This window comes from Podarcis erhardii (assembly GCF_964252035.2).
Source record: "Podarcis erhardii genome assembly, chromosome: 1".
In the NCBI taxonomy this organism is placed as follows: domain Eukaryota; kingdom Metazoa; phylum Chordata; class Lepidosauria; order Squamata; family Lacertidae; genus Podarcis; species Podarcis erhardii.
In genome coordinates, this window is record NC_138497.1 from 5740142 (window position 1) to 5763290 (window position 23149).

General features: G+C 49.5%; 1 protein-coding gene across 2 annotated transcripts in view; it reads left to right on the forward strand.

The window, feature by feature from the left end:
- Positions 1 to 9391: 9391 nt before the first annotated feature.
- Positions 9392 to 23149, forward strand: part of SAMD4A (sterile alpha motif domain containing 4A) — a 162946-nt gene continuing 149188 nt past the window's right edge. The window contains exons 1-2 of one of the 2 annotated variants that reach the window (XM_081861035.1): positions 9392 to 9514; positions 11342 to 12136. In XM_081861035.1, coding sequence (XP_081717161.1) covers positions 11941 to 12136 — 196 coding nt within the window. In that variant the 5' untranslated portion in view covers positions 9392 to 9514; positions 11342 to 11940. The remainder of the gene's footprint in view (positions 9515 to 11341; positions 12137 to 23149) is intronic. The other variant, XM_081861034.1, reaches the window with a different exon arrangement.

The window sequence follows — 23149 nt, forward strand, 5'->3', positions numbered from 1 at the left end:
CAGGAAACGGCTCCTTGCTTGCAACATGGCATGAGAGAATGAGCTGCAGCTCCTCCAACAGATGGCTCCCGTCATGTTGGCAAGGCAAGGTTTCATGTTTGCGTAATTAGTCGCATGTCATATTGAAAGGGAAGGCCTGTTTGCATGCGAGAGACCTTCGCATGGTTCTTGGAGTTAAGAGGCAAACTTGTTTGGGGGAGACGCAGCCTCTTTCTAGTTGCTCTTGAAACAAATGTCGACAGGGCTAAGAATAATAATAATTATTATTTATTCATTCATTCCCCGCCCATCTGGCTGGGTTTCCCCAGCCACTCTGGGCGGCTTCCAACGAAAGATTAAAAATACATTAAAACATCAGACATTAAAAACTTCCCTAAACATAGCTGCTTTCAGGAAATAAGGTGGCAAGAAGTTGTCAGTCGCGCTCCCATCATGGAGGTTTATATGATAGGCTTCCAATAATAATAATATTTTTTCTTTATATCCCGCCCTCCCCAGCAGAAGCAGGGCTCAGGGCGGCTAACAACAATAAAATAGTACAACATTCTAAAATCAGTTCATTATAAAATTAATTCAACTCAAATTGATGGCAACCATTAGGCTAAAGTTCTGTGAAGATTGCCAAAGGAAGGAGTCAGGCTGTGCCCTGGCCAAAGGCCTGGTGGAACAGCTCTGTCTTGCAGGCCCTGCAGAAAGATGTCAAGTCCTGCCGGGCCCTAGTCTCTTGTGACAGAGTGCTCCACCAGATTGGAGCCACAGCCGAAAAAGCCCTGGCTCTAGTTGAGGCCAGCCTAACTCCTCTGTGGCCTGGGACCTTCAAGATGTTCCAGTGACACCTTGCCGTCCCCTCGGAATAAGACAGCACTTGGGGACATGGCTCAGTAGCAGAGCACATGTTTCCCAGGTGCAGTATACTGTCGGATCTCCAGTTAAAAGGGTGAAGCAGAAGACTTCTGCAAGAATGCCTAGATAGCTACTGCCAGCACCTCTCAGGTGGGCGCCATTGCCATTCTAAGAGAGGGAGGCATTCACAGGGGAGTTCTTTTTCTGGGATATGCCACCAAAGCTCGCTTCTTGTGGTTTAGTCATGTCTGACTCTTCATGACCCCCTGACCAGAGCACGCCAGGCACTCCGGTCTTCCACTGCCTCCCACAGTTTGGTTAAACTCATGCTGTAGCTTTGAGAACACTGTCCCACTATCTCGTCCTCTATCATCCCCTTCTCCTTATGCCCTCCATCTTTCCAAACATCAGGGTCTTTTCCAGGGAGTCTTCTCTTCTCATGTGGTGGCCAATGTCTTGGAGCCTCAGCTTCAGGATCTGTCCTTCCAGTGAGCACTCAGGGCTGATTTCCTTCAGAATGGATCGGTTGGATCTTTTTGCAGTCCATGGGACTCTCAAGAGTCTCCTCCAGCACCAGAATTCAAAAGCATCCATTCTCCAGCAATCAGTCTTCTTTATGGTCCAGTTCCCACTTCCATACATCACTACTGGGAAAACCATAGCTTTAACTATATGGACGGCAAGGTGATGTCTCTGCTTTTTAAGATACTGTCTAGGTTTGTCATTGCTTTTCTCCCAAGAAACCTGTCTTCCCAAGTGATATGTAACATTTTTCTCAGGCACCATGGATGGAATCTTTCAAGGAGTTGGAGATGGCATTTATAAGTGGTCCATGTTTCACAAGCATACAGTAAGGTTGGTAGTAAAATAGCTTGGTAAACAAGCATTTTTGTTTCCCTGCAAATCTCATGGGCCTCAAACACTCAGCACTTCAATCGGGAGAAAGCTGCACTCACAGAGCTCAGGCAATGCTGGATTTCAGCATCAATGTTGCCCATTGTGGCAAGATAAATGCCCAGGTAGGAGAAGTGATCAACACTTTCCAATGCTACTCCATTGAGTTGAATTTTTGTAAGTTTCTGCAAAGATATTTAGGATGGTTTGGAGGTCATCCTCTGAGTGTGCACACACTACGTTGTCATCAGCATATTGAAGCTCTATGATAGAATTTATAGTAACCTTACTCTTTGCTTTCAACCTACACTGATTAAAGAGCTTTCAATTTGTTCGATATATGATTTCTACTCCAGTGGGGAGCTTCCTATCGACAAAGTGTAGTATCATGGCGATGAAAATAATAGAGTTGGGGTGATAACACGTCCCTGTTTAACACCTGATCCCGGTGTGAATGGTTCACTTTGAGAGCCATTCTTTTCTGCGATTGTTGCTGTCATATTATCATGGAGGAGCCGAAGGATGTTCACCAATGGATCTGGGCAGCCGATTTTCAGAAGGACAGTCCACAGGGCAGTGTGATTTATAGTGTTGAAGGCCTTAGTCAGGTCAGCAACTGGTAATGGGGACAGGACTGTGAAATTGGTCCAGTTTCCTCATTACCGTCTACACCCTCCAGGATTTCAGACTAGGGACATCCCAGCCCTATCAGGAGATATCGGAGATGGAAACATTTGCTCTACCACTGAGCCAGTTGCCATCTCAGTAAGAGCTGTTCAACAGTGGAATTTGCTGCCAAGGAGTGTGGTGGAGTCTCCTTCTTTGGAGGTCTTCAAGCAGAGGCTTGACAACCATATGTCAGGAGTGCTCTGATGGTGTTTCCTGCTTGGCAGGGGGTTGGACTCGATGGCCCTTGTGGTCTCTTCCAACTCTATGATTCTATGATCTCATTCCACAACCTGTATTTTGCAAGGGCCAAGAGTGCCAGACAAGGACAAGAGTGATCCAGGTCCAAGAAACCAGAAGCCTTCCTATTGGGTATTGCAGGTAGAGGAATACATAAGCAAGTTAAAACATTGTTTTTGTATGCAACAACTGCAGCAAGAATATTATTGGCCCAATAATGGAAACAGGAAGAGATCCCAACAAAAGAAGAGTGGCGGATGAAGTTAATGGATTATGCCAAGTTGGCAAAACTAACCGGGAAAATTTGGAACCAGCGGGACCAGACCTTTTTGAAAGACTGGAATGAATTTACGTTGTATTTGAGAGACAACTGTAAACAATTGACATTGTTAGTAGGGCTACAAGAAGCTTTTTAAGGTTAGAAATATCAGTTAATATCAATATGATGTTTAAATGTTGTATTTAAGATTTGGATTTAAGGGTAATAATAATAACAACAACAACAAAATGCTATATCAGAGCATAATTAGGAAAACCATTAGTTGAGGAGGAGGGAAGTCTTAGGCCAAGATGTCCTTGTATATTATATGTAAGATGGATGTTTTGTCAAAAAAATATTTATAAAATTAGAGACAGAGTGTGACCGAGGTTCAGGTCCCAACTTGGCCATAGAATTTGGCAGCCTAAGGTATCCTGCAGGAATTCTCAAATACGGCACTGTGATTCTGATAGCTGCCCACTAGATGGCACTTTCCTCTTAGGAGAGCGGCCATAGTTTCAAATGTGCACGGTTTTTTTTCCAAACAGTGCTCATCTACTGCTGCACTTGACATCTGCAACCAAAAGGGCACAAAGTTTCAAAAGAGCTCGATCTGTCTGCTTCACCTTGTGAGGTTCCTCTAGGCTTTTCCCCGCCTTGCAGCCACCTCCCAATTTAAGACAACCCCATTTAGTTGCTGGCATCCGCCTGCCTTGGGAGACGATGGAGGGTGAAGCCTTTAGGGGTGAAGTCGAACTGTTGGAGAGTTACAGCACCTGCTGTGGCTGCAGAAACCAGTGTAGGAGAGACATGCTTTGTTGCAGCTTGGGCAGATGAAGGCGTCCTGTTGTTAGCCGCTCTGAGCCTGGCTTTGGCTGGGGAGGGCGGGATACAAATAAAAAAACATTATTATTATTGTTGTTGGTCTGCGAGTGGGCCTGGTGCTTGGGAATCCTGCCATCTTCCATTCTGTGGACACAAGCAATCCAGATATCGCTGAGACAGAAGTGCGAACTCACTGGGAATGTGGGCTTCGAAGAGCACATCTTTTGAGACTCTCCCGCCATGTGATACCCCAAATCGTCCTGACGCAGAACATATGGAAGGCCTTGAGGCGTCGCTCCTGGCAGCTGTGAGTTGGCCACGACTCACTTCCATTAAAAAAATCCTTCCAGTAGCACTTTAGATACCAACTAAGTTAGTTACGGGACACGGGCGGCAATGGGACATGGGTGGCGCTGTGGGTTAAACCATAGAGCCTAGGACTTGCTGATCAGAAGGTCAGCGGTTTGAATCCCCGCAACGGGGTGAGCTCCCATTGCTCGGTCCCTGCTCCTGCCAACCTAGCAGTTCAAAAGCACATCAAAGTGCAAGTAGATAAATAGGTACCACTCTGGCGGGAAGGTAAACGGCATTTCCGTACGCTGCTCTGGTTTGCCAGAAGCGGCTTAGTCATGCTGGCCACATGACCCGGAAGCTGTACGCCGGCTCTCTTGGCCAATAAAGCGAGATGAGCGCCGCAACTTCAGAGTCGGCCACGACTGGACCTAATGGGCAGGCGTCCCTTTACCTTTACTGTACTAAGTTAGTTATTGGTATGAGCTTTCATGTGCATGGTATCTGAAGAAGTGTGCATGCACACGAAAGCTCATGCCAATAACAAACTTAGTTGGTCTCTAAGGTGCTAGTGGAAGGATTTTTTATTTTGTTTTGACTATGACAGACCAACACAGCTACCTACCTATCACTTCCATAAAGCAGCGTTCTCAACGTGCAAGCCTGGTAGACCTTCATCTTGGTATTGGACATTGGAACTGAGCATGCAGGATGCCTGTTTTTGAAGAATCAGCTTTGCTGCAACAGTCGGGTCACACTTAACAGCAGCTCTCATTCAAGGAACTGAAGGCTGCATAGGGATGCAAACCATTGGTCCATCTGGCTCAGCGCTGTCTGCACTGACTGGGAGCAGCTCTCCAGGGTTTCTGGCAAAGGGAGACATTCCCAGCTCTCCCTGGAAATTCTGTGAATTGAACCTGGGGCCTTCAGCATGCAAAGCAAGGAGGATAAGGTTAGCTAGCCTACTGGTCTGGACCTTTCAAAGTGAAAATATGATCCACTGTTTATGAGTTAGATGAATCCAACTCTACAGTTCTGGGAACTGAGAAAAACAAAATGTCTACCTAATCAGTGGAGTCATGGAATCACAGAATCATAGAGTCGGAAGGGACCCAGGGGTCATAGAATCATAGAATCATAGAGTTGGAAGAGACCACAAGGGCCATCGAGTCCAACCCCCTGCCAAGCAGGAAACGCCATCAGAGCACTCCTGACATATGGTTGTCAAGCCTCTGCTTAAAGACCTCCAAAGAAGGAGACTCCACCACACTCCTTGGCAGCAAATTCCACTGTCGAACAGCTCTTACTGTTCATCTTACTGGTCATCTAGTCCAACCCACTGCAATGCAGGAAACTCAGCTCAAGCATCCATGGCAGGTGGCCATCCAACCTCTGCTTGAAAACCTCCAAGGGAGGAGAGTCCACCAGCTCCTGGGGGAGACCATTCCACTGTCAAACAAGTCTTGCTGTCAGAAAGTTCTTCCTGGTGTTTAGTCGGAGTCTCCTTTCTTGTAACTTGAGGCCATTGTTTTGGGTCTGACCCTCCAGAGCAGGAGAAAACAAGCTTTCTCCGTCTTCCATGTGAGAGCCCTTGAGATGTTTGAAGATGGCTATCATCTCTCCTCTCAGTCTCCTCTTTTCCAGGCTAAACATACCCAGCTCCTTCAAGCACTCCTCATAAGGCTTGGTTTCCAGACCCTTGATCATCTTGGTCCAGTATACCTGAAGGAGCATCTCCACCCACATCTTTCCACCAGGACACTGAGGTCCAGCACCGAGGGCCTTCTGGTGGTTACCTCCCTGCGAGAAGCCAAGTTACAGGGAACCAGGCAGAGGGCCTACTCGGTAGTGGCGCCCGCCCTGTGGAACGCCCTCCCACCAGATGTCAAAGAGAAAAATAACTACCAAACTTTTAGAAGACATCTGAAGGCAGCCCTGTTTAATAGGTTATTGTATTTTAGTGTTTTGTTGGAAGCTGCCCAGTGGCTGGGGGGACCCAGCCAGATGGGCGGGGCATAAATAATAAATTATTATTATTATTATTATTGGTCGCCCTTGTCTGCACACCTTCCAGCTTGTCAACATCCTTCTTAAATTGTGGTGCCCAGAACTGGACACAGTATTCTAGGTGTGGTCTGACCAAGGCAGAATAGAGTGGGACTGTTACTACTGCTTTGGTTCGGTTATATAAAACAATGGGCACCGTAAAGGAAATAAGTGGGGAGTGGGAAATAATAGAAGATCAAATACAGTATTGGGTTAAATAGAAGTTTCTTAATCCTACTTCTAGAATAGATTGTGTTTTAAAGAAAGGCATTCTGAATTCATGGGGGAGGGGGTAATTGATGTATATATTTAAATTGTAATCCATATCACTTTTGTAATACAGTTTGGAATGAAAGATAAAAATTAGAAAACCAAAGGCTACTTGTTAACAATGGCTCAGTAGGTAGAGCATGAGTCTCTTAATCTCAGGGTTGTGGGTTTGAGCCCCATGTTGGGCAAAAAGATTCCTGCATTGCAGGGGGTTGGACTAGATGACCCTCAGGTCCCTTCCAGCTCTACTATTCTTGCAATGTAGGAATCACAGATAAATAATCCCTGGTAAACGGGCATAGAAGCTCTGCTTAGAAATCTCCAAGGAAGGAGAGTCTACCAGCTTCCAAGGGAGTCCGTTCCACTGTTGAACAGCTCTTACTGTCAGAAAGTTCTTCCTGGTGTTTGGTCAGAATCTCATTTCTTGTCATTTGAATCCATTGCAAATACGGATTTAGAGAAGCATGAGCTGTTTCGTCACACTGGGCACAGAAGAAGAAGAAGAGTTTGGATTTGATATCCTGCCTTTCACTCCCTTTAAGGAGTCTCAAAGCGGTTAACATTCTCCTTTCCCTTCCTGCCCCACAACAAACACTCTGTGAGGTGAGTGGGGCTGAGAGACTTCAGAGAAGTGTGACTGGCCCAAGGTCACCCAGCAGCTGCATGTGGAGGAGCGGAGACGCGAACCCGGTTCCCCAGATTGGGAGACTATCGCTCTTAACCACTACACCACACTGGGCACAGAGCCTCAGGGGCACTGCGACTATGATGCAGAATGGAAGGCGAGAGGCGGGTGGCACCAAATTTTGGCATCGCATAAACAAGTGCTGCCAGGGTAGTGGCTGCCACTAAATGAAAATCTCAGGACACACCAAGAAAGGAAGAGTGGATTTGTAAATTAAGTGAGTGTATAGAATTGGCAAAATTAACTTCAATTATAAGATATCAATCAAATCAAAAGTTAAGAATGGAGCGGAAGTATTTCGAAGATTATATGTCAAAATTTTGTTCTAAAAATGACAAGCTAATAGGCTTAGAATAAAAAAAAATGTAAGCAATAACAAAACCAGTAAAGAAAGAAGGAAAAATCAGAATTTAACAAAAAAATAATTTATTATAGGATGCAAGGGGGGAAAGGTAGAAATATAAAGAAGTTGAATTGCTGTGGAAGGAAGAAGAGGGTGACTGGTGGGTTTTATAATTAAATGTATAATTATGCAGCTGTTGTAATTTAGATATTATATTTTATGTGAGGGAATCATTGGGAATTTTGGTTCTTATGTATATATGTTAAGTTTCAATAAAGATCTTTGGGGAGGAGGAAACAAACAAATTTTGGCGTTGCATAGGTCCGCCATTGTCCATTCCTTCAGGTCCTGCTCTCTGGAGAGGCAGAAAACAAGCTTGCTCCATCTTCCATGGGCAGCCCTTCAGATATTTGAAGGCATCTATCAGAGGAGGTGAAGAACCCTGTGGCCCTCCAGATGTTGATGGATTCCAACCCCCACCGTCCCTCACCACTGGCTAGGCTGGCTGGCGCTGATGGTTGCCATCCAACCACATCTGGAGGTCCCCCATGGCTGGAGCAAATAACATCCCTTAATGGCCTGGAATCTCTCTCTCCGCCTTTGGAATGCGACCCCCATCAAAGCTAGAGGGAGGGGCACAAAGGGAAAAGTTTGCAGGGAGTCTGCATCTGGGGACTTGGAGAGACCCTGAGAGCTAGGCTGAAGGGGAAAGCACCCTGGGGTGCTGTAGTGCCATACCATGCAGCCATCTGGGTTTTCACAGCTGTTAGAAAGGGGTGGGTAGTGATGTATGGAAGTGAGAGCTGGACCATAAAGAAGGCTGATCTCCGAAGAATGGATGCTTTTGAATTATGGTGCTGGAGAAGACTCTTGAGAGTCCCATGGATTGCAAGAAGATCCAACCTCTCCATTCTGAAGAAAATCAGCCCTGAGTGCTCACTGGAAGGACAGATCCTGAAGCTGAGACTCCAATACTTTGGCCACCTCATGAGAAGAGAAGACTCCCTAGAAAAGACCCTGATGCTGGGAAAGATGGAGGGCACAAGGAGAAGGGGACGACAGAGGATGAGATGGTTGGACAGTGTTCTGGAAGCTACCAGCATGAGTTTGACCAAACTGCGGGAGGCAGTGGAAGACAGGAGTGCCTGGCGTGCTCTGGTCCAGGGGGTCACGAAGAGTCGGACACGACTAAACAACAGAAAGGGGAGGCGTTCCCTCCCCTCCTACCGCTGCCGACGAAGTTCCCCTTGCTCGGAGAAGTGGGGAACGACCCTACGCAGGAGACTCGGCGGCAGGCATTTCCCTGGCGCGCCGTGCCAAAAACCTGGACGGCGTTTGCTCTCCGGGGCGCGTAGGTTGGGGGACCTCGGTTGCAACGCCATTCTCCCCACCTACTCGCCGCCGCCGAGGAGAAGCCTCGATCTGCAATGCAGCAGCGTTAAACGGGCGGCGGGGAGTGTGTGCGCGCGTGCAAGTCTCCTCCAGAGCCTTTCCGCGGACGCGCAGCAAACCCCGGCCGCCAGGTCGCGCCTGCTCGCAAGGCCAAGTCGGTTGCCAAAAAATAAGGAACACCCCACCCCTTTCCAGCTCAGAGACACCCCCCAACCTGTAGGCACGCAGGCAGGGCGGAGATGCCTTTGGAGACGTTGCAAAGGGGCCGCCTTGCTGCCTTATTTTATTGTATTTTTGCACCAGCCCCCCCCCCCCAAACCACCCATTGCATGCAAGCAGGCATCTTTGCAGCGCGCCCCGTGCGCCGTGCGCCTCGCCTGCGGCTGAGTCAGCGGCGGAGGAATGCGAGGGGGAGGGCGAGCAGGAGGCGCCGCCCCCCCCCGGCCGCTCCTCGGGGGAGGGGGCGTTGCGCCTCTCGGCGGCCATGACGTCATGGCCTATGCAAATGACCCACCGGTGGGGAGCGGGGGCTCCGCGGGGCGCGCGGCTCAGTCGCGCCGAGGAGGCGAAGCGGGCGCCACGAGGGGACGCAGCGCAGCAGCCGCAGCCGGAGCCGGGGAGGGTGGGCTGGGGGGCGCTGCCGGGGGCGCTGCGCGGGCTGCACGCCATGGCCCAGCCCGGGCACTGCCAGGCGCCGCCGACGCCACCAGCAGCGGCGCCCCCTCCCGTCCAGCGGGAGCCAAGAGCGGACAGCAGCCAGGTGGGCATCCCGGGCAGGGCTGGGACGGGGCGCCCGTGGCACGAGGGGCGCGGGCGCTTCCGACGGGCGGGCGGACGGGCGGCGTCGGAGGGTGTCCTGAGAGTGTAGCCCGACGTCTTCCCTGGAGTCCCTTTGGAGAGGGTCTCCTGAAGTGTGGGAGACTTTTCTGGGGGGTCCAAGCCCTGACTCGCGACCCTTCCGAGGGCGCAGGGGTTGTAGGAACTAGTGGAGGGGGACTCCACTTCTTGTGGGATTCAAGGGTGCCAACTCGAATTTTTTTTGGGGGGGGCACACCATTTCAGTGCCATTGCCCATCAACTTGGGGGCCCTCAAATGTTTTATTGGGGCCCCCAAAAGGCCCTCAGCCCCCTAGGAGCTGGCTCCTATGCTGGGGTCCCCATCTCAGGTCCCCAGGCGCCCCCCACCCAAGCAAGCGCCCGACCGCAGAGGGGCGGGTGGGCGCAGCCCGTCGCGCCGCTGCGGTTTCTCCGGCGGTGTTGGGGGGTCGGGAGCCCAACCCCGGACAGAAAACCCTTCTCCCCCCTCCCTTTCCCCCCCCCTTTCTAATCCCGAGTTCAGTTCAGGAATCGCACCTGCCTTTGGGAAACTTTTTCTCCCCTTTCCCAGCACCTACAAACGGTGCTTGGATAATTAAAGGCTTCTCTCCCCCCCCCCCCCAAGTCTAAAATAAAAGTGAGCTGTTTCGTTTCTTGTGAACGCTTGCGAGAGAGAGAGAGAGCTTGGGCAGGCGGACCCCCCCGAATATTCGCGTGCGCGCCTTAGTTTGTGCGAAGTGAGAGTTGTGCTTGTGCGCGCACACGCAGGGTGGCCCCCTGTGGGCTCGAACAGCTGATCGGAGAAGGAAGGGGGGCGGCACGGCGACTGGAGCCTGCTTTTTTTCGAATTTTATTTTAGCAGCCTGGAAAGGGATCCAGGCAGAGCGCCGCCTCCTCTGTTGAACTGTGTGCGCCTGTGGTCTTGGGAAAGGGGAGGGGGGCGCACACTGACTGGTAGAGTTTATTTTTGTCTCCTGCCTGCCCGCTGGAGCTGCCAGTGGGGCCTAAATCCAGGAGTGGGGAGGGTCTGGCTGGCTAGCCGGCTGCTTAGGAGATGCTCGGATCCTGTCGAGAGAGCTGCAGTGGTTCTTCCACTGTTTCCTGCTCCAGGAGAGAGGATAGCAGAGGACCAGGGCTTGGGGCTGGTTTGCACCAGCTCTCTGTAGCCGCAGTGTTGAAGTGTGTGTGCTTTCCTCTCTCTCTCCCCCCCCCCCCACTTTCCCCTCTTCTGCCCTCCCTGCCATGAGTGATGGGATTGCAGTCCCTTGCTCCTCTTCCCCCTCTGGCCCAATCCAGGTAACATTCCTACCTTGGGAGAATCTGCTCATGGGCTGTAGAAGCAACAGGGGGAGCTCCCTACTTTCTCCTCCTCCTCCGCACTGTGTGGGAGGGAGGTTCCTTCTAAACCTCTGGAGGATGCAAAACCCACACCTGCCGCTGTGTGTGGGCTGCATATTTAGTGTCTGCTGTCTCTCCCCTTCTCCCCGCACCCTCAGTTGCCTGACCTGTAATTTTTTTTTTGGAGGGGAAGGATTTTTTAAAAACCTTGCAAAACATCACACTGCCGCTTCCCCTCGTAAAATGAAGAAGGAGCGAGCTCCCCCTCCCTCCTGGTTATCGCAGATCCCAAATTTTCCCTCTGTCATATTAGGAAGTGAGCCGAGGGTTCTGTCATGCTGAATCATAGCACTGCCTTGCAAAGTGTGTCATCGTTACCATCACAGCAAAATTCTTCTTTCTCTCCCTCCCTCCCTCCCTCTCTCTCCAACAGTTGTGAATGCTTCTTCTCCTTCTCCTCCTCTTTCTTTTTTCTTTTTTTACCCCTCCTCGGCAAGGAATGCTGCGGCTGTGGATGGTCCAGAAAGCTTTCCCGTGGAAGGAGCCAGGAGCCAGCGACGACTGGGCTAAAATAACCAGACTGGGAAAGGGAGAGTGACGGGTGGCGGCTGCACGACGCAGGGACCTGCATGATCTCCACACACATTGCTGTGCCTTGTTGAGAAGTAGAGCTATAGAAGTCCCCTTGGCTTTCTACGCTGCATGTCGTCGTCTTGGGAAGAATTAAGAGGCAGCCACCGGCATCTCGGCCTGGAAAGAGAGCGAACGAGAGAAAGAGGGAGCCTGGGAGCACGAGGAAAGCAATTGCACATCAAGATCCGTCTGCAAACATCTGTCTTATTTCTGCAATAACAACACCATCGTAAAGTAGACTTTGGTGGGGGTGGGGGGCGGAGAAGAAGAAGAAAAGACTCCTAAGGAGGGTTTTCTTCCTGCAGTTTTTTCCGTCCCTGTATATGCACACATTTCCCCCTTCCTCTTAGCATTGCATGCACACAAGCGCATTCGCACACACACACAAACACGCCAACCATGATGTTTCGAGATCAGGTCGGAGTGTTGGCAGGCTGGTTCAAGGGCTGGAACGAGTGCGAGCAAACTGTTGCGTTGCTCTCCTTGCTGAAGAGGGTGAGCCGGAGTCAAGCCCGTTTCCTGCAGCTCTGCCTTGAGCATTCCCTGGCGGACTGCACCGAACTCCACATCCTTGAGAACGAGGCCAACAATCCTGGTAAGATCCTTCTCTCTCTGTCCCTCCCTCCCTCTCCGCCCTCCCCTTCACCGCTTGGTGTATCCAATCGTCTTGAATGCCACATTGTTCTCTTGAGTGACGGCTATAATGGGCTGGTGCACAACGCTTGCACTTGGAGGGAGTTGTGGGGGGCACCCCATAGAAATCACCCTGGTTCCGCACAAGGCGTGGCAGCAAAAACTTAAGCGCTGCTGGGATTTTCTCGTCCCCCCCCCCCTTTCCTCTCCTGTCTTTTGCTGCAAGCAGAAAAAGCTTTGGTGTAACTCCGGTAGCATGAATGATTGATACTCCTCCTCCCTCCCTTGCACAGAACTTCCTGTCACATAAGTAACTCAGGTCACGTAGAGTCTGGATTTCCTAGGCTCCTTTTGGGCAATGTTGCTGCTTCGCTCTGCCTCTTCAGCAGCATGAAGAAGCAGAAGCAGCCGAGGGTGGCCTTGTGCAGGTTGCTAGATAATTCTCCCACCCACCCACTTCCAATTTGGGAGGATCCGGGAGCCAGTGAGAGATATCTTAATTCCGTGTGTGTGTGTGTGTGTGTGTGAATGGCAATTGCTGTTTTCATATATGCAGTATTCCTAATATAGGTCAATTTTAGCAGTTCGTGCCGCTTCGTGAGAAATCTTTACCGGAAACGTTTCAGTGAGGAAATAATGTCATTTCATTGGAAAGTGCTGTGTTTTGCCTCATAAAATTAGATGCATGGTTAAATGGGCAGGCTTGGTTTTAATTTTGGGACAGTGGTACTTTGGGTTAAGAACTTAATTTGTTCCGGAGGTCCATTCTTAACCTGAAACTGTTCTTAACCCGAGGTACCACTTTAGCTAATGGGGCCTCCCTCTGCTGCACGATTTCTGTTCTCATCCTGAAGCAAAGTTCTTAACCCGAGGTACTATTTCTGGGTTAGTGGAGTCTGTAACCTGAAGTGTATGTAACCTGAAGCGTCTGTAACCTGAAGTGTCTGTAACCCAAGGTACCACTGTATTCTCCCTTGTGTGCTGCATAGTAGCTTCTTTCTCGGTGTCGGTGGTAAACTGGCAGTGGCATGAAGGAAATGAGTGCAAAGATTTGCTCATTGCTTGGGTTAGAGCAAGATAAATTCCAGACACCTGGTCTGCCAGGTGCCAGAGAGTTTGCTGCTGGCAGATAGAGACTTTTTTGCATGTTTGTTTCTCGTTGCATGGGGCTGATCTTTGAAGATCAACATGCTTCTGGTGGAAAAAAAGATAGTTAAGAAATGCTCAGTGTTCGTTACAATTTCGGATGTTGCGAGGCTAGCTTTTGAGAGGGCATCAGATTGCACTGTAGCAACAAAATTGTTGTAGTTTAGTCATTTAGTCGTGTCTGACTCTTCGTGACCCCCTGGACCAGATCACGCCAGGCCCTCCTGTCTTCCACTGCCTCCCGCAGTTTGGTCAAACTCATGCTGGTAGCTTCAAGAACCCCGTCCCACCATCTCGTCCTCTGTCCTCCCCTTCTCCTTGTGCCCTCCATCTTTCCCAACATCAGGGTCTTTTCCAGGGAGTCTTCTCTTCTCATGAGGTGGCCAAAGTCTTGGAGCCTCAGCTTCAGGATCTGTCCTTCCAGTGAGCACTCAGGGATGATTCCCTTCAGAATGGAGAGGTTTGATCTTCTTGCAGTCCATGGGACTCTCAAGAGTCTCCTCCAGCTCCATAATTCAAAAGAACCTATTCTTCATTGATCAGCCTTCTTTATGGTCCAGCTCTCACTTCCATACATCACTACTGGGAAAACCGTAGCTTTAACTATACAGACCTTTGTTGGCAAGGTGATGTCTCTGCTTTTTAAGATGCTGTCTAGGTTTGTCATTGCTTTTCTCCCAAGAAGCAGGCGTCTTTTAATTTTGTGACTGCTGTCACCATCTGCAGTGATCATGGAACCCAATTACAGATAGGTAGCCGTGTGTATCTGAAGTAGTGTGCATGCACACGAAAGCTCATACCTAGAACTAACTCAGTTGGTCTTTAAGGTGCTACTGGAAGGAATTTTTTTATTTTGTTTTGACCATGGAACCCAAGAAAGTAAAGATGGTGATGATGATTTATTCATTTTATATACCACCCTTTATCAAAAGATCTCAGGGCGGTGTAGAATGTTAGAAACACATTACAAAACATCAGTGATAAAAACATAGTAGAAAGCATTCTGACAGACAGCTGAATACAGTGGTACTTTGGTTCTCAAACTTAATCTGTTCCGGAAGTCCATTCCCAAACCAAAGCGTTCCAAAACCAAGCCGTGCTTTCCCATAGAAAGTAATGCAAAACGCATTAATCCGTTCCAGACTTTTAAAAACAACCCCTAAAACAGCAGTTTAACATGAATTTTACTATCTAAAGAGACCATTGATCCATAAAATGAAAGAAATAAACAATGTACTATTGTCACACAATTAATCAATCAGTAGCTGAACTGGGTTCCACACAGTCACAAAAACAAAACAAAAAGAGCCGCAAAAACAGAAACGCAAAATAAATACCAAATACAGACAGACCTCAGCATAACACTCAAAACGGAAGTGTGGCGCTCAAAATGGAGCACGTTTGGCTTCTGAATAAAGTTGGCAAACTGGAACACTTACTTCCAGGTTTGCAGTGTTTGGCTTGCATGTTGTTTGAGTACCAAGGCATTTGAGAACCAAGGTACCACTGTAGTAAAATAATCATCATAATAACAGTGTGCTTCAAATGCTGAATCTGCCATGAACTCATCAGATGCCCTTAGACAAGCCAGTCTCAGCCTAGTGGCCTACCTTACTGGGTTGTTGTAATGTATGGCGATATCGTATGCAAGGTGCTTTGAACACTGGAAAGCATTCTATATAAATGCTCAGTAGTATTAGCCACCAGAAAAGGGCACATCTTTGGACCAGCAGCTGCTGGTTTTAAGAATGTCTCATAGTAGCCCTTTAAAAAAAATGCAGCTGAACATGGTGCGTAACAGCTGCTCATGAGTAGTCACGTCACAGGAATGCAAAAGGCAAAGGAGTCTCTTGAGTGGGGAGAAGGGCTTGTGGGCTTGTCTCTCTGCTTTGACGCTGCGCTGGTTTTGCAAATGCAAGCCCAGGTCCACTAACTGTTCTGTTCTGTTTGTTTGCTTGCTTGTTTGTTTATAGGCATTTATAACCCGCCCTTCACATTGCAATCTCAGGACAGGTTGCATATAGCTCCATCCAGTTAAGCCATGGGTAGGCAAACTAAGGCTCGGGGGCCGAATGCGGCCCAATTGCCTTCTCAATCCGGCCCACAGATAGTCTGGGAATCAGTGTGTTTTTACATGAGTAGAATGAGCGCTTTTATTTAAAATGCATCTCTGGGTTATTTGTGGGGCCTGCCTGGTGTTTTTACATGAGTAGAATGAGTGCTTTTATTTAAAATGCATCTTTGGGTTATTTGTGGGGCATAGGAATTCGTTCATCCCCCCCCCCAAAAAATATAGTCCGGCCCCCCACATGGTCTGAGGGACAGTGGACCGGCCCACAGCTGAAAAAGGCTGCTGACCCCTGAGTTAAGCTATGCAAGATCTCCCACTCTCAAAGGTCTATGCAGAAAGATGTGTTTTGAATTGATGTCAAAATGAGCCCGGGTGCACCTTGGAGGGAACGGCATCCCACCTTGTGGGGGCACCCCTTCCAATGTTAATTCTGGCTTCTCTAGGGACCCCTTGTTGTGCGTGCTTGATCTTGGTTTTGGAGCCGAATCACTGAATTGTAGAGTTTGAAAAGAGCCTGAGGACTCTCTAAGTCCAACCCCCGCAATGCAGGAATATGTAGGTGTCCCATATAGGGATCAAACCCGCAACCTTGGTGTTATCAGCCCCGTCCTCTTGACCAACTGAGCTATCCCCACAGTTGATTTAACTCCTCTCCCAGATCTAAGGAGTCATGGCTAGCAGTCAGTTGGAAGCAAATGGTGAAAATGAGTGACAAGCTGTCTTGTTGGAGATGCTTGTGTACATGTCACTTGCTAAGTTTTCCTTCTAATATTAGAAGTGTGTAGCTGTTGGGGAAAGGCGCTCTCTGCTTCTGCTCAGAGGCTCTTTGTTCAATGATCTGTACTTAGGTTGAACTCTATCCAACTTTGGAGTTTGTGTGTACAGTGGTGCCTCGCAAGACGAAATTAATCCGTTCCGTGAGGCTCTTCGTATAGCGGTTTTTTCGTCTTGCGAAGCAAGCCCATTGACAGCTTAGCGGATTAGCGGCTTTTAGCAGATCAGCTGATAAGCGGCTTAGCGGCTTAGGAAAAGAGGAAAAAAAGGGGGAAACCCGCAGGGACTTGCAAGACATTTCGTCTTGCGAAGCAAGCCCATAGGGAAATTCGTTTTGCGAAGCGCCTCCAAAACGGAAAACCCTTTCGTCTAGCGGTTTTCCGTCTTGCGAGGCGTTCGTCTTGCGGGGCACCACTGTATGTGTGTGTTTGTGTGTGTTCATCTTCAGATTCTTGTGTTGCAAATAAAATGTGTCTTGAGGGGTAGGGGAAGAAATGCTTTGATTTTAATTTGCCTTGAACATAGATCATAAAACTGACCAATATATAAGCGATTTTCTATTCCTTTTTTAAATTCTGCAGTTACAGTCAGAAGCTGTTGTGTGTTTCATTTTTTAAAAAGGGAAAAAACACTCGCAATATAAGAGCCAGATGATTAAAATCGACCGAACTTTGTGTATTTGATCCTTGCTTTCAAATTCCTGACCTGCGAGGTAAGGACATTCTATGTATGCTCAGAGGTTAGTGCAGAAGTAAGAGCCGCTGTGCTACATTAAACTGGGAAGTGCCCAGTTTGCAAGACATCTGCACCACGAACTTGCTAGGTCGGCTCTCAGGGGCATGCAGCTCACATCCTGACATGAAGAAGAAGAAGAGAAGAAGAGTTTGGATTTGATATCCCGCTTTATCACTACCCGAAGGAGTCTCAAAGTGGCTAACATTCTCCTTTCCCTTCCTCCCCCACAAACAAACACTCTGTGAGGTGAGTGGGGCTGAGAGACTTCAGAGAAGTGTGACTGGCCCAAGGTCTCCCAGCAGCTGCATGTGGAGGAGCGGAGACGCGAACCCAGTTCACCAGATTACGAGACTACAGCTCTTAACCACTACACCACACTGGCTCTCAACACCACACTGGCTCTCAAATGGTCATGCACTGGAACATGGGGGAGGTGATACTGCCTTACTGTACATGGTGATGTCTGAAGCTGCTTGCAGAAGTGGAAAACAGCTCAAAGGAGGACTGAGCATGCTCAGAGACTGCAGAATGCCGAATATTTGTTTAGCGGAGTGCGGGGGATGGAAAACCAGGGGAGGATTGGAGTGGTGGTGGAATAGAGTGTCCCAGAGGAAGGGCTGGCTGGCTGGCAAGACCACTGAATAGAAGCACTGTACAACATGGGACGCAGGTGGCGCTGTGAGTTAAACCACAGAGCCTAGGACTTGCCAATCAGAAGGTCGGCAGTTTGAATCCCTGTGACGAGGTGAGCTCCCATTGCTCTGGCCCTGCTCCTGCCAACCTAGCAGTTCGAAAGCACATCAAAGTGCAAGTAGATAAATAGGTACCACTCCGGCGGGAGGGTAAACAGCGTTTCCGTGCGCTGCTCTGGTTCTCCAGAAGCGGCTTAGTCATGCTGGCCACATGACCCGGAAGCTGTACGCCGGCTCCCTCGGCCAATAAAGCAAGATGAGCGCCGCAACCCCAGAGTCGGTCACGACTGGACCTAATGGTCAGGGATCCCTTTACCTATATCCAGTACAACAATATTTTACTGCAGGGCCCACCTGGGCAGGGAAGTGTCAGGATTTGAGCCTGGCTGGCATCTCTCCTCCCTGACATAATCCTAAGTGTGTGGCTGTTTATTTGCACTGGAGGCAAAGGCTCTCTGCATATACTCAGAGGCACTCTTCATCCTATCGCAGGATTCTGCCTGCCTTTTCAGGCACAGCCCTGATACAAATGGATGCTCCGTCAAAGACCATTGCAGTTTCTATCAGCTCTGGGAGTTGCTGCGTGAGGCTGATGGGAGTTGTAGTCCAAAACATCTGGAGGACGCCTGGTTGGCGGTTGCACCCGCTGCTTGTTCCTGTTTGGAGATTTCTTGCAGGTATTGAGGGGAGCAAACTTAGCTCTGCTTCTAGGTTCCCTCCTGAATGCTGCGAGGTGAGGGGCGCAATCTAATCTCGTTCCCGCCCTTGTTCACACAGGTGACGCTATTGTGGTGTTTATTTATTTTTTAAAGCCGTCATCAATGCTGTGGTATTCTTAGAATATTTTAATGCAGTCAAATAATAGCCAGGCAGCTGACCGGCATGCCAACCCTGGCATATGAATGAGATATGCTTTGTTTCTGCTTTGTGTTTCTGCTTAAAAACTCTGTGGAAGGAGGGTCTCCCCCCCGCCCCTGGGACAATTCCTTGTCAATGGGAGGTTGCACTCTGTTTCGGCTTTTTTGCCAGAGAGAGGGGAACCCTCTTTTCCCAGCTCTTTTCCTACCTTTGCTATTTGTTGAAGGAGAGGGAGCCGGACTGATGCTGGCTGAGGATGAAATGTTTGCACCCTGCGGTTTGCACGTGGCTTGTCTTGGGGGCGGGCGGGCTGGGGGACGGAAATGCATGGGCCGGTCCCCGTTTTGGGGGAGGCCTCTGTCTTTCTGTCCTCCTTTCGCAGGAGGCCCAGCTGCATCAGGATCCCGAACAGAGCCCCCAGTGTTTACTCAGAGGGAAGAACTCGGCGTGTCCTTCCAGTTCGCGTTGGAACACGGAGCTTGCAAAGTTCCTTTGGCAGCTGTTCCCTCCGAGAGCAGCTTCCAGCCGGTTGGCTGCTCAGAGGCTGTGCTGAAGTTGGTGTCTCCGAAACTTATCTGGTGGGCCACCCCAGAGAAGCAATTGCGGGGGGGGGGGGAGACTGGGTACATTTCCTTTGGGGGGGGCGGGCATCTGTCTGTCTTGAGCAGGAGTCAGCAAACTTTTTCCGCAGGGGTCCAGTCCACTGTCCTTCAGATCTTGTGGGGGGCAGAACTACTGTATTTTTTGCTCTATAAGACGCACTTTCCCCCGCCTAAAAATAAGGGGAAATGTGTGTGCGTCTTATGGAGCGAATGCAGGCTGTGCAGCTATCCCAGAAGCCTTTCACTGCGCAGCAATCCCTCTTGCTGTTCTGGCTTCTGAGATTCAGAATTTTTTTTTATTGTTTTCCTCCTCCAAAAACTAGGTGCGTCTTGTGGTCTGGTGCATCTTATAGAGCGAAAAATATGGTATTTTGGGGGGAGGTGAAATCCCCCCCCCAGACTCTCCCTTCCCTTCTCCACAGCACCAAACAAGCCCTGGTGGCTGCTTACCTGTGCCTTGTGAGTGACGGTGGAGGGACGATGAGCGGCACAAAAGGGCTGGCTCCAGAGAGGGGCTGCTTAAAATGGCGCTCAGCCAGCTTAGCCCAGCCCCCTTCCTCCCATAGGCAGGGCAGGGAGAAGCCAGGAGGAGGGAGGGGGAGGAGCTGCTACGGTGTGTGTGAGAGGGGGGCAGGAAATGGCGCAGCCCGAACAATCAGAATCCCCACGCCGATCCACGTGACGATTCCCGGACCGTCCGCAGGCCGGATCCAGAAGGCAGTTGGGCCGAATCCGGCCCCCGGGCCTTAGTTTGCCAACCCATGGTCTTGACAGACAATGAAGTCAAACCACTGCATCAAAGTGACTTCCTTGGGGCGCAAGCCTGGGCAGTGTTCCTGGAGGTCCTGGGCTGCCCAGATGACAAGACCCCCCCCCTCGGTCTCGCTGACAGGGTCCAAAGGAAAGCAGAGCAAGACATTTGGCACCAGTTTGGCTGCAGGAGTTGCCGGAAGGAGGCGTACAAGGCGCCACCGAACCGCCTTAGGGACTCCGCTCCAGATCTGTGTAGCCTTTACTTCTCTCAAAGATGTCTCGCAAAGCAGTGGAGATTTAGGATTAGAGTTTTCCTTCTCCAAGATGGGCTCCCTTCCCAGGTTGTCAAGCACCAGGCAAGCCTCCTCCTGCCATGCCAATAATAATAATAATAATAATAATAATAATAATAATAATAATAATAATAATAAATTTTATTTATATCCTGCTTTCTCCAGCCAAAGCCGGGCTCAGAGCGGCTAACAATCCAGTGAAGCACACTGGATGCACATTTAAAGCACATGGTCCCTCCCCCCCTCTCGCGTCGCCGCCAAATAATCCTGAGAACTGTAGTTTGAGGATGCTGGGAATTGTAGCTTTCTGGGAGTAAACTACAGTTCCCAGGATTCCCTGGGAGAAGCCATGTGCTTTCAGTATGTGATAAAATTAATAAGGTGGTTGTGGCCATAGCTGTTTCACAAATAAAGCTGGCAGCTGTCTTTAACCACAGGTAAGAGTTTTGGCACATAGGACTGTTGGCTGTCTTCTCTTAGGCAAATCTCCCCATTTGGCTGAAGAATACCAACCCTGGCAACCATGAGATTGCTGGATGAAATAATGCTTTTAACGGTAACTGTTTTCAAAATGCTTATTTTTCTTAAAAAGAAAACAAAAGAGATTGTTTGCCATCTTTGCCGCCCTGGGCTCCTTCTCTCCAAAGGGTGGAATATATATCCTGTCAATCAATTGAACATCTGACCGTTGCTGGCACGCCCTAGACGGTAGAGTCCCGGCTGAGGCTGTGACCCAGTTTGCACCTGCCTGAGAGTAGGTCCCATTTTGCTGAGGGAGACTTGCAGGTACAGTCATACCTCTGAAGTCAGTCTGTTGGAATTCCGAAACGTTTGACTTCCAAAGCTCCTGCAGCCAATCAGAAGCCCCATCGGACATTTGGCTTCCGAAAGAACATTCAAAAACCAGAACACTCACTTCCAGTTTTTGGTTGTTTGGGAGCCGGAACGTTCAACACCCAAGGTGTTCAGGAGCCAAGGTACGACTGTACAGTGGTACCTCTGGTTAAGAACTTAATCCGTTCTGGAGGTCTGTTCTTAACCTGAAACTGTTCTTAACCTGAAGCACCACTTTAGCTAATGGGGCCTCCCACTGCTGCCGCACGATTTCTGTTCTCATCCTGAAGCAAAGTTCTTAACCCGAGGTACTGCTTCTGGGTTAGCGGAGCCTGTAACCTGAAGCGTCTGTAACCTGAAGCGTCTGTAACCCGAGGTACCACTGTGTAGCATTGCACTGCCTAGTAGACAGAACCAGCAATGACGTTGGGTTTCCTAAGAAGATTTGAGACACAGAGACTTGGGCCTGCATAAAGGCTGGCTTGCTCTGCGGGGAAAGCATTCTTCTTTAGTCTGTGTGTAGGTGCACAATCTTCTTTTTACAGTGGTGCCTCGCAAGACGAAATTAATCCGTTCCGTGAGGCTCTTCGTATAGCAGTTTTTTCGTCTTGGGAAGCAAGCCCATTGACAGCTTAGCAGATTAGCGCTATTAGCGGTTTAGCGGCTTTTAGCGATCAGCTGATAAGCGGCTTAGCGGCTTAGGAAAAGGGGGGAAAGGGGAAAAAACCCGCAGGAACTCGCAAGACATTTTCGTCTTGCGAAGCAAGCCCATAGGGAAATTCGTTTTGCGAAGCGCCTCCAAAACGGAAAACCCTTTCGTCTAGCGGGTTTTCCGTCTTGCGAGGCGTTCGTCTTGCGGGGCACCACTGTATTTGTCCATTCTGTTGCAGATTAGGGATGGATTGCGCACTCTGCGCTTGGCTCCCATGACTGTGCCGGCCGCCAATGCACGTGTGGGTAACCTTTGCAGGCCTCTTGATGGTTGTTGGACTACATCATCACCACTGGCCCTGCTTGCTGGGGCTGATGGGAGTTGTAGTTCAGCAGCACCTGGAGGACCAAAGATTCCTCACCTGCGGTGCAGTGGTGTGCGTCATTAACTCTTTCCTTGCTGTGCCTCGCTATGTCTGTCTGTGCATCCCCGTGCATGTGTATCATGAATATCAGGCACCCCCAAACTCGGCCCTCCAGATGTTTTGGGACTACAATTCCCATCATCCCTAACCACTGGTCCTGTTAGCTAGGGATGATGGGAGTTGTAGTCCCAAAAAAATCTGGAGGGCCGAGTTTGGGGATGCCTGGTGAATGTATATCTTTAAAAATCCACCAACACGTTCATTTTGGGCTTTGGATCACCAGAGCTTCCGCTACATTTAATTGCTTGTCTTTTGAAGTGTGAGGCTGCAGTTTTCCTTGGTGAAGTTTCCTCTTCCCTGGTTTTGCTCTGAGTTACGCCCTCTGGGAGCTGACATGTCCTTCAGGAGAAAGCTGCCATCCAGCCAGGGTCCCTGGAGTGATGTATTCTGTCCCAGCTTGAACTTGCTGTTGGAAAATTCAGGACACATAGAAGGAAGAACTTCTTTATGCAGTGCACAGACGGCAGCAATGACCAGCAAGCTAGCATGCTTGCTTTATTATTATATTCATTCATATCCTGGCCTTTCCCCCAGACAGACAGCTTACAGATATAATAGGAACAGCTAAAAACATAGCAAATAAAAACCTCAATAATTAAAAAGGAGTTACCGTATTTTTCGCCCCATAGGACGCACTTTCCCCCCTCCAAAAATGAAGGGGAAATGTGTGTGCATCCTATGGGGCGAATGCAGGCTTTCGCTGCGCACTGACCCCTCTCGCTCTCCAGGCTTCGCGCAGCTCTCCACAAGGTGCGGGAGCCCGGCGCTGGGCTCCCACAGCTTGCGGAGAGTTGCCTGTTCTGGGGGCCCTGCGCCTGGGGGGGAAATAATTTTTTTCCCTTTATTTCCCCCCCCCCCAAAATACTAGGTGCGCCTTATGGGACAGTGCGTCCTATAGGGCGAAAAATACGGTAAACACGGGTTGGAGCCTAGCTATGGGATGACTTTAAAAGCCATCAGTGGCAACTAGCTGTGTTCGAAATTAGCCAAGCGCCGGGCGCATTTTGCACCTGGCTGTTTGCCACTTGCGACCAAGTGGAGATGCCTGATTCTTGGCGCCTGGTGTCTCCACCATCTGGAG